General features: G+C 42.3%; 2 protein-coding genes across 2 annotated transcripts in view; one reads left to right on the forward strand and one right to left on the reverse strand.

The window, feature by feature from the left end:
- The window catches only part of ALS2 (alsin Rho guanine nucleotide exchange factor ALS2), a 58,302-nt gene extending 42,062 nt beyond the window's left edge, over positions 1-16,240 (reverse strand). Inside the window, exon 1 of the mRNA XM_081095391.1 lies at positions 16,210-16,240. The gene's annotated coding sequence lies outside the window, so the exon portion shown is untranslated. The remainder of the gene's footprint in view (positions 1-16,209) is intronic.
- A 1,636-nt stretch (positions 16,241-17,876) lies between these two features.
- Positions 17,877-22,314, forward strand: LOC308522092 (Fanconi anemia group B protein-like). The gene has a single exon (XM_081095285.1). The coding sequence runs from the start codon at positions 18,652-18,654 to the stop codon at positions 21,202-21,204; it is 2,553 nt and encodes an 850-aa protein (XP_080951411.1). The 5' UTR covers positions 17,877-18,651; the 3' UTR covers positions 21,205-22,314.
- The last annotated feature ends 4,178 nt before the right edge of the window (positions 22,315-26,492 follow it).

Here is a 26,492-nt window from a genome sequence, read left to right on the forward strand (position 1 = left end):
TAAATGTCTCTGGAACAAACGAACATTTAAGTACCAATTAAGTAAGAATTCCTAAAATCCCTTCGGTAATGTATCAAGTAGTTTTAATTTACATTTTGCAGTAATGGACACAAAAATTACATTATTAAAATAGAAAGTTTTTCAGTTATTGGAACTAGCAGTGTTTTCCTAAAATCAACCTCAATTCAAAACCATAATCCAAAGGGAAGAGTAAAATATGTTTTAAAATCAACCACTGAATAGAAAAGAGCTATATGAAAATTATGGTACAAATATCATGAGCCATCAGTTCAGAAACTTAATGTTTAAGAAATAGAGAGAAATATAAACAGGCAGACAGTAATACTCAATGCGTTTCAACTAAAAATTCACATTTTTAAGGACACCAAAACTCATGAAAATAAAGGCAATAAGGTTTTATTTGTGTGAACCATAAAAATACTGGGGCCAAATTTATGATTTTTCGGCAGAAAGATGTAACCTGGTCACTGTACTCTAAAACAGCCCCTACCAGCAGGAATGATGTAAGAGCCATCTGTTTATACCAGGTTGCCTGTGAATTCTTATGGTTTCCCATCTGTATATCTGGAGGAAATTACCCTCTACCTAATGCTTATTTTAGGAAGAGTTTGAATCATTCAAATTTGGATGAAGGGTACTATGTGAACAAAAGATATATCTGAATAATTTTAATAAATGCTATTAATCTGATAAATATGATCATTATGTGACAGTTATTTTTAAATTAAATCTTTATTGTTCAGATTATTACAGTTGTTCCTCTTTTTTCCCCCCCATAGCTCCCCTCCACCCGGTTCCCATCCCACCCTCTGCTCTTACCCCTCCCCACCCCCCCGACTGTCCTTATCCGTAGGTGTATTTTTGTCCAGTCTCTTCCCGAACCCTCCACACCCTTCCCCCCGAGAATTGTCAGTCTACTCCCTTCCTATGCCCCCTGATTCTATTATATTCACCAGTTTATTCTGTTCATCAGATTATTTATTCACTTGATTTTTAGATTCACTTGTTGATAGAAGTGTACTTGTTCATAATTTTTATCTTTACCTTTTTCTTCTTCTTCCTCTTCTTAAAGGATACCTTTCAGCATTTCATATAATCCTGGTTTGGTGGTGATGAACTCCTTTAGTTTTTTCCTATCTGTGAAGATCTTTATCTGACCTTCAATTCTGAATGATAGCTTTGCTGGATAAAGTAATCTTGGTTGTAGGTTCTTGCTATTCATCACTTTGAATATTTCTTGCCACTCCCTTCTGGCCTGCATAGTTTCTGTTGAGAAATCAGGTGGCAATCTTATGGGTACTCTCTTGTAGGTAATGTTTTTCTCTTGCTGCTTTTAAGATTCTCTTTGTCTTTTGCCCTTGGCATTTTAATTATGATGTGTCTTGGTGTGGTCCTCTTTGGACTCCTTTTGTTTGCGGTTCTCTGCACTTCCTGGACTTGTAAGTCTATTTCTTTCACCAGGTGGGGTAAGTTTTCTGTCATTATTTCTTCAAAGAGGTTTTCAATACCTTTCTCTCTCTCATCTTCTGACACCCCTATAATTCGGATGTTGGTACGCTTGAAGCTGTTCCTGAGGCTCCTTACACTATCTTTGTATTTTTGGATTCTTTTTTCATTTTGCTTTTCCGGTTGGGTGTTTTTTACTTCTTCGTATTTCAAATCTTTGACTTGATTCTTGCGATCCTCTAGTCTGCTGTTGGATCTCTGTATAATATTCTTTATTTCAGTCAGTGTATGCTTAATTTCTATTTGGTCCTTTTTCATATCCTTGAGGGTCTCACTAGATTTATTGAGGGTCTCACTAAATTTATTGGCGGTTTCTAGAAAATTCTTGAAAAACCTTGTAAGTGTGGTTTTGAACTCTATATCCAGTAGTTTGCTTTCCTCCATTTGTCATTTATGACCTGTTTCTTTGTCTCCACATTTTGGCTGCTTCCCTGTGTTGATAGAGTCGCTCTGTGCTGGGTGACCTACAGGCCCAGTAGCTCAGCCTCCCCAGTTACCTGAGGTGGACACTCTTGGTGCACCCCTTTGTGGACTGTGTGCACAGTCTTGTTGTAGTTAAGCCTTGATTGTAGTGGGTATCACCGGGAGGAACTGACCTCCAGGCCAATTGGCTGTGAGAATCAGCTGTGTCTACCTACAGCGGGAGAACTTCTGTGCTGGACACACCCTTCTGGGGCAAGACTTGCTTCAGTGGGGCTTTGGTGCTCACTGAGTCTGCCCCCTGAGTGTGTCCCTTATGGATCTGAGGAGTTGTTATCTGGATGGTCCCATTCTGACCACTGGGTACACTGGCACTTGGATCTCTAAGGAGGTGCTAATTTAGCCTCTGCCTGACGCTACACAGCAGGAGCTACGGAGAGATCTGCAGATTCCTCTTCTTTGTTTGGGATTTGGAGGTGCCCAGATGAGGTCCAGCTGTGAAGCAATGCAAGCTGCTATGGGGCCTTGGGCCTTCTTTTGGATGTTCTGGGTCTCTCTGACCCAGCTGCAGTTTGTTAGGTAATGTTAGATTGCAAAGGGCCAGGGCATTCATATGCAAAAGCCTCTGCCACATCCTGTGTGGGGCGGGGTCTCAGGGAATCAACAGGGCGGAGCAAACAGCTATGGCTGCTCCTCAGTCCTGCCCTAAGAGGTCCCGGGTCTCAGTGTCCCGCGGTAATCGCTGCAAGCACCTCTGAGAGAAAGCCGCTCTCGAGTTCTGCCCGCTGCCAGACAGTCCAGTTTCTCCCTGTATGAGTCTGGGTCCCCAGAGACTCACCCGGAACTGGAGTTCAGAGCGGGAGTGTGTGTCTCCCTCCTGAATGAAAAAGACAACCACGTCCTCAGTTGCCAGCCCTTTCTGCCTGTGCCTCCGTACCTCTGTACTTTACTTCTGCACCTCCTCTGAGTTTCAGTGTGCTTTTCTCTTTCCTTCTAGTTGTAGAATTTCCACTCAGCCAGCCTTCCTATGGTTCTGGATGATGTGCGTTTTGTCTTTTAGTTGGTATTTTGAAGTGGTTGTGGGAGGCAGCAATTTCCAGTGTTTATCTATGCCGCCATCTTGGTTTCTCCTTATGTGACAGTTTTATGTGTGACAGTAATTAACTTTAAGTAAAATGTGCAGTTCATGGTGTACAGAGAAATTCTGAAGCCAGATCTAACTTGTGCTTACCTATCAGAGATCAAGAAGTAACTGTTCGACTGTGGAATCTTAGAGGGAAGGCGGAGATGGGTGGGTGGGTGGGAAGAAATCAACCAAAGAACTTGTATGCATATTTGCATAATAACCCACGGACACAGACAATAGGGAGGTGAAGGCCTGGGGTGGGGGGTGGAGGCAAGTTAAAAGAGGTCAATGGGGAGAAAAGGGGGACATATGCAATACTTTCAACAATAAAGATACATAAAAAAAGAGAGGTAATGTTCCCTCGATTAAAGTTAAACTATACCCAGCAGAAACCGCTGGGAGGGTGTGGAAGTACAGGGGCACACTTACAACTAATTAACTGTATGTAAACTGAATTTTGTCCTACTGCCTGACATTCAGAATGTTGAAAATCTTTTGATAAAGTGAATAAAACACTCAACCTTCTCTTTTAGTGCTCTATTTTTAAATAGAGTGTTTTAGAAGGGGATTTCACTTTACACCATATGGTTTCTCACCACCACTCATTTTTTTAAATCCAAAGGGAATTACAAAGCTACAAACTGTTTTACAACTTTCTTTCATTCCTGACTACACATGGTAGGCACAATAATGGTCCCAAAGATGCCCTTGTCCTATAACCACAACTTGTGAATATGTTAGGCTACTTGGCAAAAGGAAATCAAGGTTGCTAGTCAGCTGACTTTAAGATAGGGAGCCTATCTGGTATCCAGGCAGACCCAATGTAATTGTAAGAGTCCTTAAAAGTGGAAGAGGGAGGGAGAAGGAGAGAGAGAAAGACGTGACGGTGGAAGCAGGGTGAGAGAGACGCTACATAGCTCGTTTTCAAGATTGGGCGGGGAGAGGGGGATACATTAGGTAACGTGAGTGGCCTCTGGAAGCTAAAAGGCAAGGAAGGAGGTCATCTCCTAGAGCAGCCGTTCTCAACCTGTGGGTCGCAACCCCCTTGGGGGTCGAACGACCCTTTCACAGGGGTTGCCTAAGACCATCGGAAAACACATATATAATTACATATTGTTTTTGTGATTAATCACTATGCTTTAATTATGTTCAATTTGTAACAATGAAAATACATCCTGCATATCAGATATTTACATGACGATTCATAACAGTAGCAAAATTACAGTTATGAACTAGCAACGAAAATAATTTTATGACTGGGGGTTACCACAACATGAGGAACTGTATTAAAGGGTCGCGGCATTAGGAAGGTTGAGAACCACTGTCCTAGAGCCTCCAGAAAAGAATGCAGCCCTGAGAGTGGGACCATCCAGTTTGCAGCTCCGTGGAACCATAAAAGACACACTCAGGGGGCAGACTCAGTGAGCACCAAAGCCCCATCGAAGCAAGTCTAGCCCCAGAGGGGTGTCTCCAGCACAGAAGTTCTCCCACTGCAGACACAGCTGATTCTCACAGCCAATTGGCCTGGAGGTCAATTCCTCACAGTGATAACTACAACAATCAAGGCTTAATTACAAGACTGTGCACAAAGCCCACAAGGGGGTGCACCAAGAGTGTCTACCTCAGGTAACTGGGACACTTAGCACAGAAAGGCACTCTATCGTCACAGCGAAGCATAAAAAATGCCGAGATAAAGAAACAGGACACAAAGGACAGAATTGGAGGAAAGCAAACTGCTGGATATAGAGTTCAAAACCACACTTTTAAGGTCTTTAAAGAACTGTCTAGAAGCCGCCGATAAATTTAATAAGGCCCTTGAAAAGACTGGTGAGACCGCTGATAAATGTGGTGAGATCCTCAAGAAATCTAATGAGACCCTCGATGTTGTGATAAAGGACCAACTAGAAATTAAGCATACACTGACTGAAATAAAGAACATTATACAGACTCCCAAAAGCAGACCAGAGGAGCGCAAGAATCAAGTCAAAGATTTGAAATACGAAGAAGTAAAAAACACCCAACCGGAAAAACAAAATGAAAAAAGAATCCAAAAATACAAAGATAGTGTAAGGAGTCTCTGGGACAGCTTCAAGCGTACCAACATCAGAATTATAGGGGTGCCAGAAGATGAGAGAGAGCAAGATATCGAAAACCTCTTTGAAGAAATAATGACAGAAAACTTCCCCTGCCTGGTGAAAGAAATAGACTTACAAGTCCAGGAAGCGCAGAGAACCCCAAACAAAAGGAATCCAAAGAGGACCACACCAAGACACATCATAATTAAAATGCCAAGAGCAAAAGACAAAGAGAGAATCTTAAAAGCAGCAAGAGAAAGAAACTCAGTTACCTACAAGGGAATACCCATACGACTGTCAGCTGATTTCTTAACAGAAACTTTGCAGGCCAGAAGGGAGTGGCAAGAAATATTCAAAGTGATGAATAGCAAGAACCTACAACCAAGACTACTTTATCCAGCAAAGCTATCATTCAGAAGTGAAGGCCAGATAAAGATCTTCACAGATAAGGAAAAGCTAAAGGAGTTCATCACCACCAAACCAGGATTATATGAAATGCTGAAAGGTATCCTTTAAGAAGAGGAAGAAGAAGAAAAAGGTAAAGATACAAATTATGAACAACAAATACACATCTATCAACAAGTGAATCTAAATATCAAGTGAATAAATAATCTGATGAACAGTATGAACTGGTGATTGTAATAGAATCAGGGACATAGAAAGGGAATGGACTGACTATTCTTGGGGGGGGGGGGGGAGGGGTGAGGGGGATTCGGGAAGAGATTGGACCATAATCGTGCACCTATGGATGAGGACAGTGGGTGGGGAATGATGGCGGAGGGTGGGGTGGGAACTGGGTGGAAGGGAGTTATGGTGGGAAAAAAGAGTACTAATATAATAATCTGAACAATAAAGATTTAATTTAAAAAAAAAAAAAAGAATGCAGCCCTGCTGACACCTGGATTTCAGCCCTGAGAGACTTGCCGAACTTTAACCTAAAGAGATGTAAGATAATAACTGTTTTATTTCAAGCCACTAAGTGTGTGGCAATTTGTTACAGTAGCAACCGAAAGTTACCTAACATACTACTCATAGATAGCTTTCTGTATCAGTTTTTACAGATCTATCTCATTTTGTCTTATGGTGTTTAACGTTTGACTTCCAAGAAATGTCTGCCTGAAACTCAAATATAGCAACGAGAAAAAGAGAAAAGACTGCAAAGGAAGCATAACTAAAAAGGAATATTGCAGCTAAGTATTATGGGAAGCTTATATCACAAAGTGGCCCCAGGCAGGGCACAGGTAGTGGCTGACTTTGCACACATAGGAGGGCCCAGAGCCAGTGCACCTGGGCTTTAGACCATGCCAGATTACAACTTACACATCCATGAGTGACACACTCAAGGGGCAGACTCAGTGAGCACCAAAGCCCCATTGACGCAAGTCCTGCTCCACAGGGGTGTCTCCTGCATAGCAGCTCTTCCACTGTAGTTGCAGCTGGCACTCACAGCCAACTGGCCTGGGGGTCAATTCCTCCCAGTGACACCAATAGCAATCAAGGCTCAACTACAACAAGACAGTGCACACAGCCCACACAGGGCACACTTCAAGTGCCCAGCTCAGGTGACTGTGGAGGCTAAGCCACTGGGCCCTACAGGACACCTACTACATAAGGCCAATTCCAGGAGACATAGCAGCTCTACCTAATACATAGAAACAAACACAGGGAAGCAGCCAAAATGTGGAGACAAAGAAACATGTCACAAATGAAAGAACAGGATAAATCTCTAAAAAAAGAACTAAATGAAATGGAAGCAAGCAAACTATTAGATAGAAAGTTCATAACAATGGATATACGGATGCTCAAGGATCTTACTGAGAACATCAAAGACATGAAAAAGAACCAGTCAGGCCCTGACCGGTTTGGCTCAGTGGATAAAGCGTTGGCCTGTGGACTGAAGGGTCCCAGGTTCAATTCCGGTCAAGGGCATGTACCTTGGTTGCGGGCACATCCCAAGTAGGGGGTGTGCAGGAGGCAGCTGATACGATGTTTCTCTCTCATCGATGTTTCTAACTCTCTATCCCTCTCCCTTCCTCTCTGTAAAAAATCAATAAAATATATTTATAAAAAAAAAAAGAACCAGTCAGAAAAAAAGGATACACTAACTGAAATAAAGAATAATTTACAGGGAATAAACAATGGAGTACCGGAAGCGAGAGAATCAAATCAGCAATTTGGAATATGAGAAAGCAAAAACACCCAATCAGAAGAGCAAAAAGAAAAAAGAACCCAAAAATATGAAGATAGTGTAAAGAGCCTCTGGGACAACTTAACCTGTACCAACATTCGCATCATGGGGGTGCCAGAAGGAGAAGAGAGAGAGCAAGATAGTGAAAATCTATTTGAAGAAATAATGACAGAAAACTTCCCCTACCTGGTAAAAGAAATTGACTTACAAGTCCAGGAAGTGCAGAGAACCCCAAACAAGATAAAGCCAAAGAGGACCACACCAAGACACATCATAATTAAAATGTGAAGGGCAAAAGACAGAGAAAATATTAAAAGCAGCAAGAGAAAAACAGTTAGTTACCTACAAGGGAGCACCCATATGACTGTCAGCTGATTTCTCAACAGGAACTTTGCAGGCCAGAAGGGAGTAGTAAGAAATATTCAAAGGGATGAATAGCAAGGGCCTACAACCAAGATTACCCTGCAAAGCTAACATTTAGAATTGAAGGTCAGAAAAAGAGCTTCACAGACAAGAAAAAGCTAAAGGAGTTCATCACCACCAAACCAGGATTATGAAATGTTGAAGGGTGCTCTTGAAGAAGAAAGAGGGGGAGGGGGACTAGAAGGTGGGGAGAAGAGGAGGAAGGGGAAGGAGGGAGAAGGGCAAGTAAGGCTTGATTATGTTTTAGACATTGGTGGGGGATAAAAGAGAAGGAGGTATCAAAAATTATCTCTAGGTTCTGCCTTGAACAACTGTATGTTGGCGATGCCATTTACTGAAATGGGGAAGAGTAAAGAGAGAGAAATCTGAGATGGAAGATAAGCTTCTGTTAAGATAAAGTTGTTTCTGTTAAGTTTAAAATGCCTGTGGGAAATCCAAAAGCACGTATCAAGTGAGCAGATGAATATATGTGTATGGAGTTCAAAAAAAAGGTTTCAGCTTACAGATACAAACTTGGGAAGGCATATGAATAATATTTGAAATCAAGACAGTGGGTAATATCATTGGAGTGTGCATTCAGAGAAAGGAAAGGCAGAGGTCAAGCTGTAAGGAGCTCTTGCACCAGGGTTGGGGAGGATGAGGAACAAGCAAAAATGACTGAGGTGAGGAGTGCTCTGAGGGAAAGAAAAAACATGAGTCTGTGTGGGCACAGAAGTGAAGAGGAGGGCGTTTCCAGCAGGAAGGACTGGTCAATTAGGTCAACGCAGCTGGGCTCTCCCAGGATGAGAACTGAAAAGGGCCCACTGGACGTGCCAGCACAGGCATCATGCTGAGATGGCCACAGTTTGAGCAGTACAGGAGGGGACTGAAAGCCAGACTGGAGGAGGATGCCTGTACATGGCAGGTAAGGATATGAGATCGAAGTTCATGCAACTGATTCTTTTGAAAAATGTTGTTAAAATGGCAAACAGAGAAATGGAGTGGTAGCTGGAGAGAAATGTGAAGAGCAAGGGTGTGTTTTTGTGTGTTGGGGGAGATGGTCAAACACGTTTGCAGGACAAAGGCACTGATCCTAGAATGCAAGGGAGATAAGGAGAGAGGGCAGAACCAAGTCCTGGACAAAGTGAAGTAGGAACATGTGTGGTGGGTTGATCTTTCACAAAAGGAAGGGTCTACATTTTAAAAAGGAAGGAAACCACAGGTAAAGATATAGGCAGGATCACAGATTTTGTGGTGGGAGGATATAGTCCCATATGATGTAAGTGACTAGGCCTTCACAGTACATTGATATGTGTCCTAATCTCAATCTGGGCTCCATTCATTGCTTATTTTATCTTGCCATATTTACACATTTTTGTAAAGTGCCTTAATATTTTTAGGAACAAGGCAGAATATAAATAATTTTTAAATGAGAACAGAAATGTGTCAGTAGACTATTATCCCAAATGCACAGAGAAAATTAAATCATGTAGGAGTCTTTATTCTGCAGATAAAGTCCTTTTGCCTTAATAGTGCAGTGAAAGGTAAATTTGTAAGTCATAAATATACTAACTTTCAAATGCTTAAATTTCAACAACTAAACCACGTGCATTTCTTGCACCTACTATGTTCTAGGTTCTAAAATTGCCATGGGAGCCAATAATATCTTATCCTCTACTATATCCCAGCTGCTTAACACAGTCCTGATATGTAACAGGTACTCAATAAATAACTGTAGACAGACGAGGCCTATAAATAAACAAGTTCCCGCTGATAAGGAGTTTACGTACTGGTGTGTTCTGTCTTTCTCACTAGAAGAATGACTATGTAAAGCAGATAGTACCCTCAACATACAGAAAGCTAACTTACACTAGCAAAGTTGGGCCCTTCTTGTCTTCTTCTCCTGTCACTAACTGGTTTAAAATAGGTGTATTGATTAAAATAGTAAAATAAAGCAATAATTGTAGTTATAAATGTAATGATATTAGTGTTTAGAATAACAAGACATTAAGAAAGACAATAAAAATAATTGAGAAGCAAACTGTATCAGAATACCCTGAAAAGAATTTGGACACAGAGTAAACCCAATATAAAACTACTACAGATTTCATGCAGGCACTTACAGTCTATTTTTAAAATATGACTACATTTCATTGCAATGTACAGTTTATACTGTGAGTTTGGTAAACAACAATTTAAGACACTATGGTACTCTACACATGGTACATGCTTAATAAATGTTTGCTTTTACACAAAAATATGTTTACACATAGATTAAGGCAACTTTGGATTCAAACACCTGACTTACAACTAATCTAAACACCAACTGCTACTTCCTGAATATCCTGCCACGGAAGCCATCACAACACTACTGAAGGTCAAGCAACACTCATCTTGCAGTGACATCTGGACAAACCAACCACTACCAAAGGTCAAGGCCTCTCTGAATTCCAGCCCTCTCAGCCTTAATTGATGCAGTGGGAGCCGACCAGCCCCTTAAATCCTGACCCAGAGTTCAGGGATTCAGTAAATTTATGCATTCAACAAAGTCTGGCCTAAAAGTACTTGTTATTTACAATGCTGTTATTAATGAGATAATGCACTTACTAAGTAAGCCATTGATTTTCAAAATATATTATAAACTTCTAAAGGTCAGAAACTTTGACTTACTCATCAGTATACTCCTGTACCCATAGCAACCACCAGGTACAAGCTGCGTACTCAGTGGAAGACAGCCCTTGATCTTAAGTTCCAATCCACGGACTTCCAAATGATACAGAAGATTTCTAGAGCTTATAGTAAAAGTATCAGAGACAAAAGGAAAGTGACATCTCCTAGTAGAAACATACATAATGTATTTGTACATTTGCTAATACATTTGCTAATGTATTTTCTAACAATAAAATCACTTATATTTCATATCACTTCACAAATGTTAGACAACCCAGGAAAGAACAGTCTCTTTCTCTTTAGTACATGAGACAGTTTTTGGTGCAATCAGGGATGCTAAACTCTTATATATGGCCTGCTAATTTCACCTTGAAAAATGTTAAAACTGCACACTCTAAAATGGATATTACCATGGAGAGGAGGTAACATGGGGTGGGGGTGAGAATAAATACCCAGCAATGCCCATCAGCTCCTTTTTGTACTTACTGCATCTTTTAAAAATGATTTTTTTTCAGACTACTAAATTCCCATGAAACATTTTGGATATTATAATACCAGCAACTGAATTTCAAATTCCTAGGTACTACAAAATTTGTCCCTGTTATTACAAGTTGCAGTATAATTTCTGACACAAATTATTTATTCCTTTAATATTTTGCTATTATTATTTTATTAAAATGGCCAATGTTTTTAAAGGCAATATTACAGAAACACAATTCAAAGTATGTTGGCTTATTTTTACCAATCAGTAACATCCAAATGCTTAAGATCATCAAGGGGCCACATAACTGAACAGGGAGGATACATAACAAAAAAATACTGCTCTGGAGTTAATAAGTTTCACTTATTTTGAAAATGCTGGTAACAGTGTTCTTGATTAGAAATGGAAATACTGTTTAACTCACACATTAGGGATCGGCTATTAAATTTACTATTCATTACTCAACCACTTAACATATTATCATGTTTACTTATTAATACCTGTAAAGAGAGGATTATTTTCTTAGAGCAATAACTAAAACACCTGCATTCACAATATAAATTCGTGCTTACCACATTATACTAAAATGTAATCAACTCAAACTTTAAGTGTTAATGACCAGGTGGTGATTTTGCATCTGAGTCACTGCCAATCTGCTATGCAATACTTTAAGAGTTCATGATCAGTATATGCCTGTAGTTCCCAAGAGTCTTTAAAGTTTAAATTCCCCTGCAGCCTTTTAAGAAAGATCATTTCTCGTATCCTAAGAAAAGCATTTTCCCAGGAGCACAAGTCAAAGAGCAAAGTAAAATTGACTAAATAATCGGTCTGTCTCTTCTTAGAAAAGCTTTCCACAGGCACACATTGCAGGAGAAAAATAACTCTTTTTCCAGAGTCGACTGCTTTCAGACTAGAAAGTAAAATAAAGAAAGCTTATTGGGTGAGAGCCCTGATTATAAACAAAAATGTTAAAGCGCTAGGCTCACAAACTATCTTAATTATACATAAATCTGTAAAAAAAGAGAAAAAAATCCATGTACCATACCTGTCACTCAGTTTTAACAGATATTAGCATATTTTAATATTTGCTTCAGTTCTTTAAAATAGAAGAAAAACTTCTAGAGAGCTGACGGAGCCTCATCCAAACCTTTCTTCACCAGAGTTAATATGTCTTATTTCTGTATGTTCTTATATTTTATGTACTTTCATTAGGTACATGTGTATCAAGTGTATCAATAAATAATGTATCATGTATTACTTTAAAGCACTATATAAATACATCACACTGTATATATCCTTTGCCAACTTGCTTTTTTTCACTCAATATTATGTACATGAGATGTATTCATGTTGATGAACATAGATCTAGTTCATTCATTTTTACTAGGGGATAGTATTCCATTGTATAAATAAACCATAGTTTATACATTTCCCTACTGAAGTACAGCTGAATTGTTCTACTTTATTGCCATTTTATGAGCTGCTATAATCATCTTTGCTACATGTTTATTTGGGCAATTGCCCCAAGTTTAGTTAACATTTCGGCTCAATCAGGTTGAGGAAGGAAAGAACCCTAGAATGAAAGCTCACCCAGATGCCAATTTTAGGTCTAACTGTTACCAGAGAAGTTAGTGGCTCCAATTTCCCCATCACTGGTGAGAGTGGGTTGGCTCTTGCAATATATCTGTAGAAAAAGACGTTTCTAAGACTCGCCTGGGAGGACAATGGCTTTTATTGGCCTGGAATTATGTTTCTCGGGTTGCAAAGGCCCATGTCCCTTAACCCAGTCCTGAAACAGGTGCAGCTGGAGGTCCAGTAGTGTCACATGGACGAATGCTGGAGAGCAACCCCTACCACGGGAGAGCCAGGAGCCTAGCACAGGAGAGAGAGAACCAAGAGCCAAGAGAGAATTCCCTTTGTTCAGAAGTTTAAATATTCAGGTTTCACTGCCCCCCGCCTTGCAGGGGCCACACCTATTCTGGCCAATTTACCTGTTCCCAGGTATGATTGACAGACAGGTAAGCACCTTCCCATGTCACTCAGACCTTATTGGGCATGTATCTAAACTGCCTTTGTCCAATCCCTTCCCCCATCAATCAAGACTTAGAGTGTTAAATTGTCAAAGCTGTATAAATGGCATGCCTATATTATCTGGTCTTCCCTTTACTCCTTCCTTTCCTGTTAAATAATAACCAGGTTATTATAACCGTATCATAACTACTACCTTCCTAATATAGAGGTCATGTGAACTGTATGATGATTCAGAAAAAAAAATTAAATAATTTGATCATTAAGGGAAACATGAGATGATCAATTTGTGGAATTAATGAGACTAAAGCTGATCTTCTCTCTAAGCATAATTCACAAACAGCCCCATAGGAGATGAGAGAATTATCCTTTTTTTTTTTTTCTTTTTTTTTTCCACAAAAGAACTCTACAATAAAAAAATGAACTCTACCCCTGGCTGGCATGGCTCATCTGGTCGGAGCATCATCCCATACACCAAAAGGTTGCAGGCGGGTTCAATCCCCAGTCAGGGCGCATTGAAATTTTCTCTCTCTCTCTTTCTCTCCCTTCCTCTCTCTCTAAAAATCAACAAACATATCCTAGGGTGAGGATTAAAAACAAACAAACACAAAACAATGTAAAGACACCACTATTACATATATAAACATACATATATAAACAGGTGATGAGGATAGGAAAATAAATGCAATACTAAACAGCTCCAAATCATAGTTTATTGCTACTTTATTTGTGGTTACCATTCATTTTCTTTTTAAAAAAATATATTTTATTGATTTTTTACAGAGAGGAAGGGAGAGGGATAGAGTTAGAAACATCGATGAGAGAGAAACATCGATCAGCTGCCTCCTGCACGCCCCCTACTGAGGATGTGCCCGCAACCAAGGTACATGCCCTTGACCAGAATTGAACCTGCGACCCTTCAGTCCACAGGCTGACGCTCTATCCACTGAGCCAAACCGGTTAGGGCGTTACCATTCATTTTCTTAAGGACTGATATCCTATAAAATCTACTACTCTCTTATTACTGATGACTGAATTGTTTGATCATCAATAAAGAAGAGTTAAAAGAAAAATATGTTTTAAAAAATCTCCATACCAGAAAAATCTGTATCCCTATACAGTTGGAATATGTGGCAGATTTAACTCCGTAAAGTTATAAAAACCACTAAATGATTTAGAAGTCATTAAAATCCTCACAGCATTCCTGAGTGTCTGAGAGAGGGACACAACCTCACACTACTACATCAAAGCAAGCCTTTCACACCAGCTCAAAAACCACCACTCTTACATCCCTTCCTATTTTTTAACTCACACCTTACATAGTCTCACATTCATACAGAATTATACAAAGCTGGTCATATACTTTGGAAATAATCTTAAAATGGACCCAGCAATATTACATTACACCCGTGTCTTTTCATGAAAAGACAGACGATTAATAGTAATCTTTCCAACGAAATACACAAAAACTAAAATCAGGTATCAGGAGTGTTCTTACTAGTAATAAACCCGTTGCTTCTTTAACAGTCAAACTGTTCAAAGTGTTTAAAATCACAATCTAAGTTGTGAAAGGCTGAGCTCTGGAGAAAAGGGATTCCAGTTAAAATTGCTTAAATCTTTTTTTTTAAAGGCTTATATAATGCCACTCGAGTCCCCCCCCCCGCCCCCCCAAAAAGCCTGTTTAGTACTTTACTTTCTTCATCATTATCTTTTTAAATGTTAATATTGTGAAACAGCTTGAAGTTTTTTGCTATAGTTATAAGCCTTGAATCTGTCAACAGTAATCAGTTTGAGAACTAAGTATTAAATTTAAACTAGGTATAGACTCCATCAGCATCTTTAGATGCCCTTATAGATTCCAAAGTTACTACAGACAATCCTGAAATCATATCTTCTCTAACTATAAGCCTATGTATCATAAAATTATCTGGAAACCATCCCTTGATTTTTGAAAGTGAATTATAGTTCTTTCCTAAAAATATTTAGTTCTCTTTGCCACCATTTAGTTAAAAAAAAAAATGTCAGTTTGGGTCATGATATAGTGGGAAGAAGAAATTATTAGTTATAAAAATAGCTCGTATGTATTGAATATCTACCAGGTGCCAGGCACTGTAATAAATGAGACATGAACCATCAAATGTAAAGATACTACTCCAAGGAAGGTACTTTGACCTCCAACTGCAAGATAAAGAAAATGAGGCAGGAACGTTAAGTAACTTTCCCAATGTAAGCGGATGTATGTCCAGATTCAAATCCTAGGATCTCAACCACTCTGCTTGATTAGTAAAGTTAAAATATTGCCATTGACTGCAAAAGCAAAATTTTCACTGTTTTTAAATTCTTGAAGTATTTCATTAACCCAGAGGTGGTCACTCCAAACCATTCATCGCGATGATAAACTGAAAAGGAATACTGGGCCAATAAGTTTGCTAGATGTTTATACCCGTTCATCATAATAAACACACAACCGAAAGCCTTTTCAAGCAGTCACAGCCGCCCACACATCTACAGGGCGACAGACGAAGGATATGCCCCGGAGCTCTTTCCACCCGGACCCCGAACGGGAACACAGTCCCTGGGACCGGAGGGTGCGCTTCCCCTTCCCTCGGCACCCAAGGCCTCCCTCGCGCGCGGGAGTCAGCACCGCTCTTCTGCCAGCGCAGAGCTGTGTCCGGAGCAGCACCCCCGCCAGCGCCGGGGCTACTGCCTCCCACAGCCCCTGCTCACGCCCCGGCGTCGCAGCTCCAAAGAACTTACCGCCCTCGGGCAGATCGTTTTACACACGAGAGGACTTGGCTGAACTAATGCTTCATATCAAAGTCTTTTTCTTTGTCCGAACCCGCCTTTTCGAGCCGCCCAAACCCTCGATCCCCTCTCCGCGGCGATTCCGGGGCAACGCCGCCCGTACGCTCCCCCAGGTTCGCGGCCAGCGCCCCGGGATTTCAGCGCAGCGCTAGGAGTGAGCATTCATAGAGCTTCATGAATGAATGGGGGGACGGCAGCGTGGGTGGGGCCGGGAAGAGGGGGGTCGTGAAGGCATGTCACGCGGCTGAGCCCACCGCAGGGGCGCCCCGTCCGGGGAGGGATGAAAGGTGGCGACTGGAAGAACCCGGGGCCCGGGCGCAGCGGCGCCGTGGGTCGGGTGCCGACTTGGGAAGCCGCGAGCGCTGTCTCTGCGGGTCCCCGCAGCGCGATCGCGCCCCCGACCCGCGCCCCCGCCTCCCGCACCCCGGAGGCTCTGACCAACCCGCCCTCAGAAGCCGAGGCGGCCCGGGGACGCGCGCCGGCTCACCTGACGCTCTACCGGCGGCACCGCGGTCTGCATCCCCAGCGAGCTTGCAGCCCAACAACACCGCGAGATCAGCTGATTCACGGGGGGCGGGGCCTCCGGCGGCCGCGGGCCAGTAGGCGACGAGCGAAAGGGAAGTAGGCGGGGTCAGCTGCCGACGGTGGCTGGTAGGGATCAAAATTACTCAAGAGGCGTTGGGCACTGCGGGCAAAAATCTCCGAAGGACGGCCCCTCCCTTACCATGGGGTGGGGCCACCGGTTCTGAGGCCGGTGACGTAACTTGGAGCCGCAGGGGGCCCAACCACCCCGGTGCTGCCGCTGGGGAAGCTGCTGGTGGCAGAGAGGTTGGTAGCTGCAGTCATTGTGTGACCGCCTCAAACGGCAAGAATCAGAAGGGTAAGTTTGCTGCTCTTTACAGCGAAAAGGCTAAAATATTTGCAAAGCGCTTCTATGGACTGGACCCCAATGGTAGTCGCTTCCGCCCCCCCGCGAATGACGTCATCGCCCGAGGCGCGGGCTGGCCCTGGCGTCCACGTTTTCCCCTGCTTGGCTGCAACCCCAAAGGGTGGAGGAGGGTGGGAGGGAATGGATTGGCCTCTCCTACGATTCCCACAAGGTACCCCGCTATCCAATATGAGTAAAACCCGTTTGCCTACCGCAGCCACAGCCCCACTCGGACTCAGCTCGCGCCCAAGATCCCCACGAAGATTTTCGGGAGCCGCGAGCGCGCGGAGGCTCCCTCTGCCGGGAGGCTGCGTGCCTTGCTGAGCCTGCAACCTTGTGTCTGGACCACCGACGGCAGATGTGCAGTCAAGGCCTGGAGCTCCTGGCAGACATGGTCTGTCACGTTCACTCAGTTGTCGTCTTGGTCCTCCGCCCACCTGCAAACCCGTGAGCCTGCAGCAGTTGAACCAACCTTGCCCTCTCTGCACCAGTGCTGGACACCATGTAACCTGTGAACTGGCACCAGTGCAAACCAGCGTGTCCACCTTCAGTCGGCACTTCCATGGGACCGGGCGACCTTGCTAAGTCTGAAACAGCCTTTTCCAAATTGCTACTCAGATATTCTGCTACTCCCAGCCCCCTGCTATTCCCAACCCTCACTCTCCTAACTTGTTACTGAATTCTACCCGCCCCATCCCTTTGGTAAGAATGAAAAACTTTGCCTCCTACATTTCTGAAGAAAATGAGACCGCTGGGAAGGAATTTCCTTAACGCCCACCAGCCACTATGACAGAACCTACCTGCAGCCCTTCCTTTCCTTCTCAGAGGAGGTGTTCTGTCCTCTCAAGGTTAATCCGGCCGCTTGAACCCCGAATCCCTTCCAATCCCTTTAGAGACTTTTCTCTTTTGTGTATTTTCGATCTCCGCCTCTCTCTTACTCGTATTCTTCAGTATATGAGCCTGTTTCTGCCTATCCCATCTTTTAATTTCTTTTTCCTCTGTCCTCATTTCTTTAGCAACCTCCTTTTCTTTCCCACTCTTTCCTATCCCTTTCTATAGTCTCTACTTTTTCAGGTCTTCCGACACCAGTAGTCACCTCTTCCTTTTGGAATCTAATGATTCAGTTTAAGAATGAAAACATTTTATGCAGCCATTTAAGTGAAAGAACGAATCTATCTGTATTGATATGGAATGATCTGGAAGTTAGATTAAGAGAAAAAATACTAGGAGAGAGAGAGAGAGGGGTGTCCTCTGAAAGGACACATTAAAATGTGACTAGCCCTGGCTGGGTAGCTCAATTGGTTAGAGCGTGGTCTTGAGACACCAAGGTTGTAGGTTTGATCCCTGGTCAGGGCACATAAAAGAGGCAACCAATGAATGCGTAAATAAATGTATAGAATATCAAATTGATGTTTCTGCCCTAGCCAGTTTGGTTCAGTGGATAAAGCATTGGCCTGCAGACTGAAAGGTCCCAGGTTCGATTGTGGTCAAGGGCACATACCCAGGTTGCGGGCTCGATCCCCAGTAGGAGACATGCAGGAGGCAGCTGATGAATGATTATCTCTCATTATTGATGTTTCTATCTCTTTCTCCCTCCTTCTTCCTCTCTGAAGTCAATGAAAAATATATTTTAAAGCTCCAGTCCAGCCCTCCCAAGATGCTACGTGCCGGCGGGAGGTTTGGAGCCTCCGGAACTGTGTGCGCGCGTGGAACTTCAGGAACCTGGGGGCTGTCGGATGCAGGGTCCCGGGAGCTGAGGCCTTTAAGAAGATCCTGAAACTTCCTGCCTCAGTTTCCCCATCTGTAGAATGAAATAATAGTGCCTGTGGCATAAGGATGTTGTGAGGAATAAATGATTGACTCCAAAGTCCAACAGTACCTGGTACAGAAAAAGCATTCAGAATATAGCCATTGTAAGGTTTAAAAGCATTGAATCAATTTGTATTCCAAAACTGGACCAACACAAAGACTTGATGTTGTGGAATTGGGAGCAAACCAGCAATGTCATCTAATGAACAAGAAAGAGTCTTGTGTTATAATGGAGAAGTCCTTGTTTTTCAATTGTCTAAAGGAAATTTTGCAGATAAAGGGCCTGCAGAAATACCCATTTTACATGTCAGAAGAATGGTATTTGACAGAGAAACAAGTGCATTTGTTCAGAAGTCCACTGGATTCTTTAGCATAAAGGAAGAAAACTCTGATTTAAAAATCTTGTGTTGCAACTGTGTATCAGATTTCAGAACTGGAATGAACCTCCCTTATATTATGATACAATGCAATGAAAAGAATAATGTTTTCAAATATTTTCTACTGTTTCTTCACAGTACCAATAAATTTGAAAAACGTTTGAATTTTAGACTAGCCCATGAGTTGAAGGATGGCCTCGGGGTCTTTAACGGGCCTTTAATTATATGGAAACATGTTAAAACATTCTTCTATCTCTCTCCCCAGACTAGCGAAGTTATTACTGTGTCCATTAACTTTTCCTCTATTGAGTGGGCAGGAGAGATTGAAAATCTAGGTATGGTTTTATTAGGACAAAAGAAATGTTATTTATCTGAGGAGGAAAGCACCTCAGAGCCTTCAGAATCAGATTATGCAATTTGGAACACCAGATTTTGTGTATGCTTGCTTGAAAGTGAAGAAGTAATAAGTGATACATATATTATCCCTCCTGCTTATAGCAGTGTGATAACTTGTGTGCATGTCTGTGCAACTGAGTTTGTCAACAACAAGCTAAGAATGTCTTTGATTGCCCTTACTCGGAGGAATCAGCTGATTTCATTCCAGAATGGGACTCCTAAAAGTGTGTGCCAGCTTCCATTTGAAGATCCTTGTGCAGTACAACTTATGGATTCAGGCGAAGACCGCCTTCTCATTGTGTCCTTCAGGTCCAGTGCTTGTGGTGTTTGGGAAAAGAACTTTCAGGTTGCTGCTGAGTGGGAGCAAATTAGCTCAGTACTCATAGATGACTTTATTGGAACGGGGACAGAACAAGTACTGCTACGTTTAAAGGACTCCTTAAATTCAGATTGCCTGAGTTCATTTAAAATAACAGATCTTGACAACATAAACTATTCAAGTCAAACATTGGATTGCAATAAAGATGACGTATTTGAAGGCAAAGAAGATAATCGTTATTTGGTGATTCCAGCTCTGGAAAGAAGAGTGAAAGTTGGCTTGGCTTCTATTCAGGAAGTTCAGCAGCATCTTTTGCTTAAGGAAAAGGTTATCTTAAAAACTTACAAAGCTTTAATGAACTTGCTTCAAGGAAAAGAATGTAGCACATCAGTTGCAGAGGAGGAATGTCTTGTAACTCTTGGTGGTGAAGAAGAAAATCCTGTTCATACTTGTGATACGAACTTATCAGGCAATCCTCAAGTTTCCAAACAGCTAGTAGAGAAGACATGGTATCGTGTAATAGATGATAGTTTGGTTGTTGGAGTGAAAACCACATCCGCTTTGAAGCTGCCTCTCAACCAGGTGACTTTATCGTTGGTAATGGATGAACCCCATAGCTCCTGCTTTCGGCTTATTAAGTGTCAAAACAGGGTGATCAAGTTGAGTAGGGACTCTTTTTCAGCACCCTGCTCAGTGCCATATGAAAAAGGACCAGAGGCAAAAAGAATCAAATTGACTGTTGATAGTGAGGAAGAGGAAGAAGAGAGCTTTGTTGGTGGACAATATTCTGAGAAAGAGTGTGTTCAGATAGTCACTGCCGTAACCTCTCTTTCGCCACTTTTGGCATTCAGTCAGGTATGTTGCATTGTGCTGCTGCAAATTAGGGAGAGAGAAAATGGTAACTCTTCTGAACATCGTTTTTTTCCATGTGGCAGACTTTTTCTAAGTCTAGAAGATTTTTCAAGTGGGAAGTACCTAGTGACCTTTCCAAAGAAACCTATAGAACAAATGGAAGATCTCTTTGCACTTCTTGCAACATTGCAAAAAACTTGCTTCCAAATTACATCAGCCAGATATGCCCTGACTTCAATGAGGACATGGCTCTTGGAACACATGAAATGTGAAGTAATCGAAAAATTTCCAGAAATTTGCTTTTGCAAAGGGTCAGAAAATTTGTATGGGACACTCTTCCACTGGCAACAAAGGACACCATTTGAAGGGATTTTAATAATCTATTCCAGGAATCAGTCAGTTTTGTTTCAGTGCCTTCATAATCTCACCAGAGTTCTCCCTATAAACTGTTTCTTGAAAAATGTAAAATCAGGAAGTGAGGGTTTCCTAAGTGATCATTTGGCATTCACTTTGGAGAAGGAACTGGCTATCCTTGGTTCTCTTTCTTCTGCCTTAGTTAAGGTTGAAAACAACTTGGTGCAGAGCTGTGAAGCAAGCACAGCAAATAGTAGTGGTGTTCTGACTGTTTTATCGGACAGCAAAGAAACCATCCAGCCCTACAGAGGAGAACTTCAGAGAGAAAAGCCAACGCTGGCGATGGACCTGAAAGTGAGTGGTGCCCTTTATAGAGAACTGACTTTGCAATTAGCTGAGGTTCAGCTGAAATCAGACCTCACTGCACAGAAATTGAGTGGTCAGTAATTATAATCTCAATTTGGTTATATTTTAAAATATTTTCCCTGCCAGAATAGTTTGGTTTCACTTGGTTTTATTTCACATTATATGCCTCCTTTGTAAAAATTAAAAGTGAGGCTTTTTGTAGAATCAGGTTTTGGTGATGCCCAAAATATCAAGCCTTAGAGCAGCACTTCTTGAACTGGGGCCATTTTGCCTCCCTCCAACCTTCTCCCCACTTTCCTCACCTTCCCTGCCCAGGAGCATTTAGCTTGTTTGGAGACTACTTTTTTTTTAATTGTCAAAAGGAGTGGACAGTGGGGAGGCTGACGCAGGGGTGCGATTCACATCTGGTAGGTAGGAGCCAGGGATGCTGCTAAATATCCCAGTGTGCACAGATGAGCCCCCCCCCCCCCCGGAAAGAATGATTCTTGCCCGGCTGGTGTGGCTCAGTGGTTGAGCGTCGACCTATGAACCAGGGGGTCCGGGTTCAATTCCCGATCAGGGCACATGCCCCGGTTGTGGGCTCGATCCCCAGTGTGGGGCGTGCAGAAGGCAGCCAATCGATGATTCTCTCTCATCATTGATGTTTCTATTTCTCGTTCCCTCTTCCTTCCTCTCTGAAATCAGTAAAAATATATTTAAAAAAAAAAAAGAATTATCCATCCCGTAATTCAGAGGTTGAGAAATCCTGCCTTAGAGTTACCACTTGAGAGAAGGCAGAAGTGCTTTAACAGTATTTTGCTCTAAATCCTTTTTAAAAACTTAAATAGTTCTTTTATTGTGTTCTGCTTAATAAAATCTAGCTTATGTGAATTAAAAAAAAATGGATGTTCCTGTTTCTTGCTCTAAAAAATAAAAAAATAAAAACTTTTAAAAAGGTGACTAATGCCAAAGAGAATTGGGAACAGAAGTGAAAGGAAAACTCACTTTTTACTCTATGCAATATTGCACTGTTTGAACTTGTAACTTTACAAATAGAGTTTGCATATACTTTTTACTTATTTTTTGAAACATGAAAAACGTGTGTAGTCTTATCTTCCTTCCCCTCTTATTCTTCTAGATTTCTGGGACACACTCCTGGGTTTTCCTCCTACTCTCAGATCTTTTCAGACTCTTTCACTTGTCCCTAAAATTCTCGGATTAAATAAACATTTATTCCATGCGTATACTGTGCTGGGCACTGTTCTAGGCCCGTGGTCGGCAAACTGCGGCTCGTGAGCCACATGTGGCTTTTTGGCCCCTTGAGTGTGGCTCTTCCACAAAATACCATGTGCGGGAGCATGTACAGTGTGATTGAAACTTCGTGGCCCATGGGCAGAAGTCGGTTTTCGGCCTGGGCGAGTCTATTTTGAAGAAGTACTGTTGATATTTGGCTCTGTTGACTAATGCGTTTGCCGACCACTGTTCTAGGCACTAGGGAGACATGATAATGAAAAGAAACAGGCAGGAGTTCCTGTTCTCACGGAGCTTGCACTCTGCTGGTGTGGAAGACAGTTGGTGCCATCGGTTCCTCCCTTCATGTATGCTAAATGCCACTCTGCAAGTGATGGAATCTATTTCTTCCCCTGATCATGGGCTAGACTTGTGATTTTTTTTTAACTAATTGAATGCGGCAGAAATGAAGTTCTGGGACTTCTGAATTAATTCCTTAACTAAACTGGCAGCTTCCAGATCTCCCTCGGAGAAGCCAGCTGCCACCCTAAAGAAGCTTCAGCAATACCACAGATTGATAAGGAAAGTGTAGAGATAAGTCGCGTGGAAGCCTGGCATTCAGGTGCCAGAATGCGAGTGAAATCCTCAAGTTCCTTCCAGGTCAGCCCAGTTCCTGGCCACGTGCAGCCGAATGACTGACACCAGCTAATGCCAGTGGTGCAGAGCAGCTTCACCAAGACCTGCCTGAATTCCTGACTGACGCTGGTCCTAGTTCCAGTCTTCTGACTGATGATCCACTGGAGGGATTGAGGAGGGATTCTCCCACCTTTTTGTTCTTAAAAGTCAGAAAACGAGGATCCTTCTGGACTCAACGGTCAAAAGCATTGAATGCCCTGGAACAATCCAGGAGTGAGTGTGTGAATGTGTGTCTGTGTGAGTGTGTGTGTGTGTGTGTGTGTGTGTGTGTGGAGGGGGATGGGGTGCAGCCTGTGGAAGGTAATGATAGTTAGCCTAATTTTGATAATATTGCAATACAATATATTATTTGCAAAATGCTTCACATGTGTATTTTATCCTTAAAACAACTCCACGATGGGTATAATTATTCCTAAAATACACATGAAGAAACTGAAGCCCACTGACTTTTCCAGGGTAACCCAACTACTCTAAGTGGCAGAGGGACCCATGCCCAGGTCTCCAAATCCAGATCTCCAAACTCCAAATTCTCACTCCACCCCCCCCACCCCCCCCCCCCCACACACACACACACTCACTCACTCACATGTGAACTCCCACTGGATCAAGGTGGTGAATAGAGAATTCAGGACTAAGATAAAAAGTAGGGTTCAAAAAGGACATGATGGAGAATAACAGAAGTAACAGGCTCAGTGAAGGCTGGCATTAGAAAGTAAGACTCGTGGAGGGCAGTGTACAGGGACGTGCTCAAAGTGGGTCATAACAACAAGACGTAAACGCTGGCTCTAGGCCCCCATCCTCCATGTATGTGTATATGTGTGGGGTGGGGGTAGCTTCACACACGTATAAATGCTATTTAACAGCCATTTATTGGAGTCTGAAAGGAGCATAGGATAAAGTTCATACTCTCAAAGAATGCATTTACTAACGCGTTAGGAAAACAGTGAAATCAGTCCTTAGAAAACAGTTCAGACAATCAATGATCTGGGAGCTCAGCCTTTCAGGAGATGGGGGTAGTGGTGGGGAGAATCAGAGAGGTAAGGAAAGGTTCAGAGCAAAGATGGAACCTGCGCTAGGCCTTGAAGGAGGGGTAGAGACCGCCAAGGGAAGAGCATGTCAGATGAGAAACAGTGAGTTGGACAGCGTGTTGGACAGCGTGTTGGACAGTGAGGCTACGGGTGTGGCTGCGTGACCTGTAGGTGGATGACTGGGGAATTGTGATGGGCGGGGCAGGGTAAAGTCAGGTTGTCAGAGCCAAGCCCAGGAATTTAGACTGATTCCATTGGGAGTGTGTGTGTGTGTGTGTGTGTGTGTGTGGGGGGGTGTCTTTGAGGATATTTAACCAGAAATGATCAAAAGGGTATTTTAAAAGTATACCACAGAAAGATATTCTGGGCTTTTAAAGTTGTAGTCTGTGTATCGCATTCTACCTAACCATTAAAATAGAGGCTGTGTGTATGTGTGTGTGACACTTTTTATTCTTACTGAATTAGATTACATCTCTTTCCATCCCAAATTAAACAGGGGAGTTTAAACAACTTAGACTTTTAAAAAATGGATGCTGAGATTCCGAGTGGTTGAGATTTTAGAACAGGGGCACCCAACTCTCATTAACATCTGGGAGCACTTTACTCTGTGGCTGAACTTCATGCAAGAAGATAATGAACCAAATGAGGAGCAAAGACCTGCTGGTGGCATGTTGTAATTTTGGGGAATGACTTAAATAGAAATGCTTCTACTCATCTCATACCAACAGTAATTATGGATTGAATGACTAATCACCAGATGTAGGTAAGCAAATGCTGACTTATTTTTAGACTGGAAGCATGAAGCTATATGAGAGTTGTTGAGGCACATGCTCATAAATCCTGCATTATGACATATAAGTAACCACTGGAGCAACCATATTTTAATAAAATGTAAATGTCTATATATTCTTCTGTATCTGAGTTACTTTTATGTAATACTAGAGGCCCAGTTCATGAAATCGTGCGTGGGTAGGGTCCCTAGGCCTAGCCTGCGATCAGGGATATCTTCCGCCAGTTCGCCAGTCCCCAGTCCCGCCCTGCCGACGACACCCACCTTGGTTCCCCGTGGTTCCCTGTTCGCCACCCGGGGATCAGAGCCTCCAGGATGGGGGGAGGGACCGAGAGCTGGTCAATGCACCTCATAGCGACTGGTCGATTGGCCGTTCTGATCATTACGCCATTATAGTCACTGGCCTTTTATTATATAGGATATGCTTAATAATGTTACACTTCTCAAGCTGGGCATTACAGTCACTTTTTTTGTGGTGTGCTAAAAATAAAGAGCAGTGGTTTGGGCCACAGGGCCTCTTTTTGTGTGTGTACTACAATATATAACATGTAAATTGTAAACATCTAGAAAGCATTTAGGCCCAATCTACAAAAAATAGCATCCCAAATATTTATTTGCAAGTGAGTTTGTAACTTAGAACATGTTTTCCTGTAGAAACAGTAAAGTAAATACTGTATTTGTTCCTGGACTAATCTACAAATGTCATGTGATTTGTGATGTTCATATAATGTGCATTTGCAATGAAAAAAAAAGGAAGCACTACTTTTGCAATGCTTTATAATTTAAAAAGAGGAGAAGCCCTTGGTACTAAGTACTTTTTCATAGGTGCTGGTGCTTACAGAAAAGCAGGTTTTAAGGGACAAGGATGAGGAGTCCGATGGAAGTTGTGGAGCTCTGGCAGGCAGAGGGGAAAGGGTAGTTAGTGGGAAACAGCCGATCCAGCCACACTGGAGCCGGAGGCAACAAGAAAAAACATGTGCCCTATGCGTACGTGGATCAAAATAGCTTCTCATATTTGGAATCAATAGGAAAAAGTTAATAAAAGCCTAACAGTTTGGAAAAACATATATAAGTAAAACCCCATGTTGCCAATCTACTCACACACCATTGTCAACCCTCATAAACCCGCCTGCCCCGCCCAGGCAGAGCTGGAGGTGGGAAGGGGGGGAACCCCTGCAGCCACTGGGGGAACCCCTGACTGTTCCCTTTGCACAGATCATAAAACAAGCAGGAGTAGCTCATTTTTATTTAAAATGTTGCTACTGTACTTTGTTCATCGATTTTTTTAATTTTAAATTTAATTTTAAAATATTGCATTAAGATTATTTTTATTGCCGAAACCGGTTTGGCTCAGTGGATAGAGCGTCGGCTTGCGGACTGAAAGGTCCCAGGTTCGATTCCGATCAAGGGCATGTACTTGGGTTGCAGGCACATCTCCAGTAGGAGATGTGCAGGAGGCAGCTGATCGATGTTTCTCTCTCATCGATGTTTCTGACTCTCTATCTCTCTCCCTTCCTCTCTGTAAAAAATCAATAAAATATATTTTAAAAAAAAGATTATTTTTATTTGACTTGATTCCGAGGTGTGTGTGTGTGTGTGTGTGTGTGTGTGTGTGTCCCCTCTGCCTTACCCCAATCCAGGCACTG

The sequence above is a fragment of the Myotis nattereri genome (genome assembly GCF_964212035.1).
Source record: "Myotis nattereri genome assembly, chromosome: 7".
Classification (NCBI taxonomy): domain Eukaryota; kingdom Metazoa; phylum Chordata; class Mammalia; order Chiroptera; family Vespertilionidae; genus Myotis; species Myotis nattereri.